At 57.3% G+C, this 8,740-nt stretch overlaps 1 protein-coding gene across 1 annotated transcript; it reads right to left on the reverse strand.

Annotated features, from left to right (window-relative positions):
- Positions 1–512: 512 nt before the first annotated feature.
- On the reverse strand, positions 513–7,727 carry HSPB1 (heat shock protein family B (small) member 1). Its single transcript, XM_005284435.5, has 3 exons — positions 7,225–7,727; positions 3,307–3,370; positions 513–2,646 (listed from the first exon to the last, which is right to left on the reverse strand). Exons 1-3 carry the CDS (start codon positions 7,616–7,618, stop codon positions 2,457–2,459), a joined length of 648 nt encoding a protein of 215 aa, XP_005284492.1. The 5' UTR covers positions 7,619–7,727; the 3' UTR covers positions 513–2,456.
- Between the last annotated feature and the right edge of the window lie 1,013 nt (positions 7,728–8,740).

The following is an 8,740-nucleotide window of genomic DNA, read 5'->3' on the forward strand; positions in this document are numbered from 1 at the left end:
AACCCGGAGAGGTCAATGCGACGTGCCAGCTTGGATTGGTCTGGGACGGTAATCCAGGGACCAGCCAGGGGTCCCATCGCAGCCCCACTGCACACCTAGAGCAGGGCTGTGGGACACTTGGCGTTGCCATTTCCCAGAGCTGCCCTAGCAACATTGCAAGGGACTCTGGGAATGTAGCTCATGCAATTAGCAGAGGCAGCCAAAGGAGGCATCTTGGAGCACCTGACGAGTTTTTTCCACAGCGTGATTGGGCGTCCTCTGCCCTGTGCTGATTGGGGCTTGGCTCCAGCCATCGCCTACCCCCTCCATCAATTGCTTTATGCCGCACCTGCCCCTCTTATCCTCTTCCGCCCTGTCCCCCTCAAACCCTACCCTGTGGCTGTTTGCTTTGTCGATTGAAAGCTCTTCAGGGCCCATCTGTAGCTATTTGTACAGCACCCTGCACAATGAGGCCCTGTTCCAGGCAGGTCCTCAGGCACTATCTTAATAAACCCGATTAATAACAGCAGCTGTGGTGGATGGGCAGTGCCTCTCCCCAGGGGCCTGGGTGTGTCTGGAAGGGGCAGCGTGGCAGCCACTGGCTGAGCTGCGGGCAGCCTGACTCAATAGCCACCCTGGGCGCCCTAAGGCCCCAGGGGTCCTCTCTTTGGGTAAACTGGGCCTCTTAAGGGAGGGTGGGGCCTGGGCAGGGCTGGAGTAGGAGCTTAATTTCTATTTTTTGAACCTGAGTGTAGAAATGGGCTCCCAATCCCAGGAGATGGATTGACATCCAACCCCCACCAGGTGTGGGGTGCTCTGGCTTGGGCCTGTCTGTCAGGGAATCACCCCCTTGGGGAAACTCCTCCGAGCTGGCTGTTGGCCCAAGCCACAGCTCCAGGCACCAGGCCTTTCAGGGGTTTGCTGCCAGCATTTGGCCCAGCTTGGGACAGCTGGTGCTGTTTTGTGCCCAATCCGGCCTCCCCCCTGTGAGGCTGCGGGGACGGCTGCCTGGGTGCAGCTCTGGGACCTGCTCTGTTGGAATGGCTGGGCTCCTCCGCAGCCTATGGCTTCTCCCCCCGGAGCGGCTAGTCTCCGTTAGCCCTGCTAGGCGCTACCGTCCTATAACTAAAGACTAATAGTCATTAATGCCAATGCTAGCACTGCACTGGTGGGGAATCGTGGGTCCATGTTTCCTAGCGTGGGTAAAACCCTACTGGGCAAACTGAAAGGGCTGGACGCTCAGCAGAGTGCAAAGGTTGCCTGGAGGTTTCCAGAAAACAGTGGCACGTTGGAGGAATGCCAGGGACGTGCAACTCCCAGAGCCTGGGTCTCGGGAGCCCAGCAGACGGCAGTTCCGGGCAGGCGAGTCAAGTTAGTGTCGCTAAAACCAGGCCTGGGTCCACCCTCGGTCCTGCCAAGCAGAACCGCAAACCTTGGTTGCGGTTCAGAACCGATCCCAGTCACCTGTTTAAAATAAAGGTTCTTTGCCAAATCCTGGGCAACTGCTGCGCCCTCATGGACGTGAACAGGGTTGATTACACCCGCACCGCTCAGGATTTGGCCCATGGATTCTAATCGCCGTCAGGAGGCGACAGCGCTGCAGCGGGTTTCCCGGAGTTCACCCCCTGAACGCTAAAGAGGCAGCCTGAGGCCTAGAGGACAAGCTCCTCTCCTTCCTTATTCCCAGCATGCTGCTGCCAAGAGACTGGGAGAGAATCATTTCCTCGCTGGTTGCATGGGAATGGGCCTGTGGCCACACCCCAAAAGCCATCACCAAGGCCACAGCAGGACAAGCCATGAAGTGCTGCTAGGGGTGACCAGATGTCCCAATTTTATAGGGACAGTCCTGATTTTGGGGTCTTTTTCTTATATAGGTGCCTATTACCCCCCACCCCCCTCCTGATTTTTCACATTTGCTGTCTGGTCACCCTAAGCGCTGTATCTCCTTAGTGCCATGCGTGCTGGAGCTCCTGCTAGCCACAGGGCCAGGAACCAACATGGTCCCCACTCCCCTGTGATGCAATGCCTCGCATGGAAGACTGGTCTAATGCCTAGAAGCCCCAGGTTCAATTCCCAGCTCAGCCACTGACTCTGTGGGATCTTGAGCAAGTCATGGAGCCTCCCTGGGCTGTAGGTGACGGCTATACAAGGAGAATAACTATTTCCTGCCTTGCAGGAGAAATACCCTGGCGCTCGGACGTTATGGTAGAGAGCAGGGAGAGCGTTTCTCTTGGGTTTTGCAGCACTCGCTTACAAAGCAATAGGCCCCACCAAGGACGTGCGGATGGCTACATGCTAGCCACGGGGAGCACAGGGGAGAGGCCGCCAGGGGTTGGTTTATTGGATTTTTTTTTCTTCAGATTTATTTGGGCAACTCAGTGAATGTGCTAGTACAAAATAAAAATAAAACAAAACATGGTTTTGGGGTGCAAGTGGCACCAGACGGGCCGTGATCTTCCTCCGTGCCAGGTGTCTGCTTATTTCTTGGCAGCTTCCTCAGGCTTTTTGGTATCCGTCGGGGTGATCTGGGCATGGCTCTCAAAGGTGACGGGGATCGTGATCTCGGCGGACTGGATGGCCGGCTTGGGCAGGGGGGCTTCCACTGTCAGCATGCCGTCCGGGGAGAGCGAGGAGCGGACTGAGGTGGCGTCGATGCCAGGGGGCAGGCTGCACAAGGGAGAGGAGAGTGAGCTCGTGGTGTCAGTGGGCTTGCCTGGTGGCAGATTCCTGTCTACACTAGCATCGGATTCCTGTCTACACTCTTCCAGCAGCACTCCTGTGATGCCACCCCATCCTACCCATAGAGGGCTGGAAGTAGATCCCTCCTGGAACCTGCCACCACTGCTCTCTGCACCACCCTTAGCTTCTGCCAGCCCAGGGAGAGACGTGGCCAGGAACCCAGATTCTGAAACCTGCCCTCGGCTGCGTTGCCTCTCACAACCTTTCCATGAACTCCTTGCTACCACAGGGCTAAGCTGGAGCTGGGGAACTGAGCAGAGGGGAACCTTATCACATGGGAGCCTGACGGCCTGAGGCTCCCTGGAAGGCATGTTCCAAATGGTGCATGGGAATACCAGCCTTCCGGGGATGGCACCATCTCCGCTGTCCCTGCCCCACTCAAGCAGCCGCTCATCCCAGTGCCAGGGGTTGTCAGCTGATGTCCTTCCCCTAGGGCTAGCTAGACACCCCCCCCCCACACACATCCAGTGGGGTGAGCTGCACCGTGCTTCTTGCAAAGAAATCTCCCCAACCTTCGGTGGCTGATGAAGGCCAAGTGTCTCCCAAGAACCTTCTCTCCTCCAGCCCCCGGCTGAGCCAGCTACTTACGTGTATTTTCTGGTGAAGCACCTGGAGATGAAGCCGTGCTCGTCCTGCTTCTCCTCGTGTTTGCCTGGAAGAGGAGGCGACAGACAGTTTCAGGGGGTGAGCGATGCATGCAGGGGAATGATGCATGGCTCAGCTGGAATTCTGCAGCCAGAGCTCCCCGGGCCTTACCCAGCCGCTCCATTGCACCAGGAGAGTGGAGACAGGAATGACCCACCCCAGGCTCAGGGCACTCCTCCCCGGCCATCACCCCCCCACAGGACTGCAAAGGTGACTACGAGCTGCTTGGCTGGGGAAGCAGAGAAGGACGGGCTCCTGTTGCAGCTTCATTTCAGAGCTGGGAACCTCGAGTCTGAAGCCGGGGGTGAGTGTGAGGACTCGAACCCCAGGTCAGCCCTGGCAGTTCAGTTTCTCCCACTCGGCCTCCAGCGAGGGGCGGCCTGTTTTCCACATAGCCGCAATCCTACGGGATCAGATTCCCACTACTGGGCGGAGAAGCTTGCCCATGGGCAGGACTGGGCAGAGGACTATGACAGGACTGTCTATTTTTATTCTGTGTATGTACAGCACCTAGCGCCATGGGGTCCAGGACTGGCCCTTCGAGGGGCTACAACTAATAATGTAACATGATGTTCTGCCAATGCTCCTCCATTGCCCGGCCGGCCAGTCCGGAAGCTCCTCGGAGCTGAGACCGCCACTGTCTTAGGAACGAATAGGCTGAGAGTGCCAGGCTGGCTTCCACCGTGGTGTCCTTGAACCCAGCTGTCCAGTGGTGAAAAGCTGGTACATCCCTAAGTGCTGGCAGCTTCCCTGGCTGGCAGTGGGAGCTCCCCGGTTGGGAACCAGGGCCAGAGCCTAGCTGGGCTGCAAGTCTTACAGCTGCTCGGCCTGCATCCTTCTAGTTCTGATCCTCTGCTTCCCTGTCACCATGGTTACCCTGCACGCGGGCGGGGCGGCGTTCGCATCTGTTATTATTGCAAATGGAAAAAACCAGCCCCCCACTCATCCCGGTGGCCTTGTTACAAAACAGGGAGGCGGGACGCCTCTGCGCAAGGGCTGCAGCATCCAGGTTGCGCTGTCTGGTTTGCAGGCAGAGCTGACCAGACGGGAAAAGACCAGGAGAAACTACAAACTGAGGAAAAGCCCTGAGTCTCTCCCCTCCCCCCCCATCAATTGCAAAGGAAAGCTGGCATCCAACTCATCTCCTGGATTTGCATCCTCAGGAAGGCAACACGCCAGCTGCAATCTGGGTGGTTCAAGCACGGGCTGCCTCCGATGGTAGCCCTCCGCTCCCCATGTCCACAGCTGCCAAGCCCCACATTTCAGAGGCAGCCTCGCTGCATGTCTGAGTCTAGGGGCAGGTGCCTGGTTTGCAGCCCCTTTTTCTTCTCATTAGGAGCTGGCTTCTAACACCCCCCAATTCTCTAAGGTACTTACGCAGCCCTTTACCTGGCAGGAATAGATTGAGGTGCTCAGATACTACAATGAAGAGAAGTGCTATTATCCCTGGTTTACACAGATGAGGGCCTGGGTCCTCAGGTATTTAGGCACCAACTCCCATTGAGCTAAATCCCTTTGGCAAGCTGGGGCTAATTCCACACCAGGCATCCATAGCAGAGCAGGGAGGGATAGCTCAGTGGTTTGAGCATTGGCTTGCTAAACCCAAGGTTGTGAGTTCTATCCTTGAGGGGGCCACTTAGGGCTCTGGGGCAAAATTGGTCCTGCTAGTGAAGGCCGGGGGTTGGACTCGATGACCTTTCAGGGTCCCTTCCAGTTCTGAGATAGGTATATCTCCATATATATTTGAACCTGTGTGCTGGGATCTCTGCCCAGCTGGGTCCTGACTGCCGACCTATTGTCCCACCGGAGCAGTGGGGCGTCCCACGAGTGAGCACTGTCTACCTTGGATTGAATCCATCATTTTAAGCTTTGATTCTGACGGCCACCGCTCTGAGTCAGTTTCACCTGCGTGTTCTCAAATGTGCACCAGCCCTTCCAAGGGTTTAACCACAAGAGTTTCCGGCTTTGCCAGGAGCTGCTGAGGTCAGAAGTGTTGTCTCCAGCTGGAAGGGACCTAGATCCTGTCCTGTAATCCATCGCTTTACAAGCCCAGCAGGCGTTTCCCCCCCAAACTGTTGAGGTGTCTTCTCTGTGCTGCAGATCCTTTTTTTGGCTGGTCTTAGCAGCTGCTGGCAGTGTGGGATGGCTCACGCTGGGCATGCAGGCATATAGCCTTTATTCTTTAAAGGAAAATGAACTCCCAGGTGTCAAATAATCAATCAAACTGTTGCTTGTCAACTCCTTCTTAGCCAATGAGATCTCATGGGTCACAGGCTAGTTGTGGGGGCTTCGGCGCAGAAACAGAAGTCGCTTTGCACACCAAAAAACCCAATTACCGCAACTCGCCTGCCTTCAGGCTTCCTAGCAAACATGGACCAGATTCTCAGCTGGTGTGAACTGGCATCACTCCATTGAAGTTTGTACCAGCTGATGACCTGGCCCTCAGACAGCTGGCTGCAAAAATTCCTTGAACAAAGGGGGGGTAGGGGATGGCTGAGGGGGACCAGGGCTGATCTATACATGAGCCAATCCAAACCACCCCAGTTTTGTATGGTTGGGCCAAAGCACAGTGTGGTTTGTTGTTTGACTTAATTTCATGGGGTCTTTCTCAGTTGGAAATTTTTTTGGGGGTGCAGAGGAAGGAGGAGTTGAACAGAAGTGGCTGAAAATGAAGGGGGGTGGGGAGGATTCATCATAAATTCCATCCTCTTCTCACACTTTGCTTTTCTCCTTGAAATGCTGAGGGAAGATGTTGGGAGGGGAAAGATTTTTTGCCCAGCTCTCGTTTGGGATCTGATGCAGTGAGGGGAGGGGGAGAGGAGGCTGGAAGGAATATATTCAAATCCACCAGCAGCAGTCACCCGATTCCCCTGAGAACCAACGCCGCCATGTTTCGGGCCGCTCTAGAAAATGCGCCCTTGGCTGCCAGAGCATTCGCTGCCAAGTACGTGCGCGCACGGACGGAGCACTTGGGCCCAGATCCTCAAAGCTATATAGGCTTCTCGCTTTCATTGGAGGATCCTAGCAAAATCTATAGGCGTTGGAGGGAGCGTGGGCTGGAGGGTAGGCTGTGAACCAGACTCTTGGAAACCTGGTTCTGTTCCCAGCTCTGTCGCTGACCTGCTGGGTGCCCCTGGGCAAGTCCTTTTCCAGCTCCGGGCCCCAGTTTCCCTTCCTGCCCTTTGCCTATGTAGACCGTATGCTCGATGGGGCAGGGTCTACTTCTTACTATGTGCTTGTCCAGTACCCAGCCCGATGGGGCCCTGATCTAGGTTTAGATCGCTGGGTGGGCATGGAATTAAAATAGTAATACAGGGTTGTATAACGCTGTGTCAATGCCTTCCCCCATCCCTGCAGTCCCCTGTATTGTATGTGCCTAGGTGGGCAAGTCCTTTCCCTCTTCCATCACCGGAGCGAACGCCTTCCTGGCTGACGGCAAGGGGGGACGTGGCCCCTCACCCTCACTGCAAGCAGAGCAAGCAACACGCTGCAGGCTGCATCCACTGTGTGATGAGTGGGGGCAACGGGTGGCAGCCTGGGTGGGGGGGACTGAGCCAGAGGGAAGCGAGAGCTGCCAAGCCGAGGGCCGAAGGTTTGAGAGGGCAAAGGGTGCACCTGTTCCCCAGCACTCCCCACACAGGGACCCGCCTGTGCCACGGTCACCGCTGGGGACAGAGTCTGGGCTCTCCAGTGCCACGGGGAGCTGCCGCTGCCTCACGTGGACCGGCCCGCTGGAGGCTGGGTCACGGACCCTGCCCCGGGGGTGGCATGTGCAGCAGGCAGAGGGCTACGAACAGGGAGAATGGCTCAGGTTCAAAGGAGACCAGGCCTGAGACCAGAGGAGCCAAAGGAGGCACTCACCGGTGATCTCCACCACGCCATCCTTGGTCTTCACCAGCAGCTCCTCCGGGGCAAAGTAGTTGACGTCCAGGGCAACCTTCCAGCCGTCCGAGGTCTGCCGGATCTCCGAGACGCCGCTGCTCAGCTGGCGGCTCAGGGCCCGGCTGTAGGCCGGGTTGGGGGAGGTTGGCGAGGTGACGATGGGGCTGGCGACGGCTACCGGCTCGGCCGCCTGGCTGGGCAACAGGCGGAGGTAACCCGGCCAGTTGGTGCTGCTCGGCCACTTGCCCCAGTCCTCAAGAATGTGGGGCATGCCGAAGGGCTGGTCGAAGAGCCGGCTGCCCAGGTACCAGTCCCGCCAGGGGTCCCAGCTGGGGCTGCGGAGGAAAGTGAAGGGCACCCGGCGCTCTGCCATGTTGCGCTTCCTGCCCTTCCCCGACGGTCCGGCCTCGCTGCTGTGGCTGGAGGGGGAGCGAGCGCCCGCGTCTCTCTAGAGCCGCTCCCGCGGGCCGCCCCCTTATGAAAAGGCAGCTGGTTATTTTTAGCCGAGCATTTCAGCTGGCTATTAATGGAGATTACACAGGGGCTGAGTCACTGTGGATGAACAGCAGGTCAGCTGTCAGGCCCTGCCTGCTTTCTCCCAGCCCCTTTGTTATCCCACAGCTGCTCTGTCTGCGAGCGGGGGAGAATGGGGCTGGCTCCCCAGTATCGGGCAGCAGGAAGGCTGGCGTGGAAGTGAAAACACGCCGCAGGGATTCAGGAGCGCTGAGTTTAGTTCTTGGGCCCTGCCACAGCTTCTGTGTGACCCTGGGCAAGTCACTTAATCTCTCTGGGCCTCAGTCCCCCTACCTGTAAAATGGGGATAATGATGCTCGAGTATTTGTGCTGTGACCTCTGCAGGCTGGGGACTGTTTCTTACCGCATGGTTGTATAGCACCTAATGCAATGGGGCTTCGCTCTCAGGGGAGCTCAAAGGGTGCGTCCACCCTGCAGTGTCAAACTGTTGGGGCACCCGGGCTTGTGGACTTGGTGTCTCCGAGCCCATGGTTGCACATCCACACTGCGTAGTAATCCCATGTTTCCAATGGCTGGACTCGGGTCTCACAATACTAACCTGACTCAGCTCTGCGGCTTGAGCTGTGTCCACACTGCACCATGACAGGGCTTGGCCCTGCATCCCAGCAGGACATCCCAGCTCTGACGCTCCCACTAGCCGGAGTAAAGGACCTGGGTGCTGAGTGCTTGTCAGACCGATTTCAGTGTGGACAGAAATGGGGGGTGGGGGGGGTAGGACCTGGACTCAAAGCTGAGTCCGAGCTCAGGGTCAGTGTTTGGGGAGATTCCCAAAGACTTCTGCAATGTAAATGCCCTGCCCAGCTGCAGCTGGTGGTCCAGGGCTTAGAATGGAGGGGCTCTTCACCTGCCCCTGGGACTTACCCTGGCTTTGGGGCTTCAGGGATGCAATGGTCCACCAGGGAGCCTGCTTGCAGAATGGCTTCGTAGGTAAAATGCAACAGCCCAGAACCACTGGACGCTT

This window comes from Chrysemys picta, chromosome 19, assembly GCF_011386835.1.
Source record: "Chrysemys picta bellii isolate R12L10 chromosome 19, ASM1138683v2, whole genome shotgun sequence".
In the NCBI taxonomy this organism is placed as follows: domain Eukaryota; kingdom Metazoa; phylum Chordata; order Testudines; family Emydidae; genus Chrysemys; species Chrysemys picta.

Excerpts from the sequence above, each read along its gene's own strand:
- HSPB1 (XM_005284435.5), bottom strand. The coding sequence starts at position 7,618 with ATGGCAGAGCGCCGGGTGCCCTTCACTTTCCTCCGCAGCCCCAGCTGG. Across the intron at positions 3,371-7,224 it reads TGGCGTGGTGGAGATCACCG|GCAAACACGAGGAGAAGCAG; the intron begins GTGAGTGCCTCC and ends CTCCTCTTCCAG. Across the intron at positions 2,647-3,306 it reads TGCTTCACCAGAAAATACAC|CCTGCCCCCTGGCATCGACG; the intron begins GTAAGTAGCTGG and ends TCCCTTGTGCAG.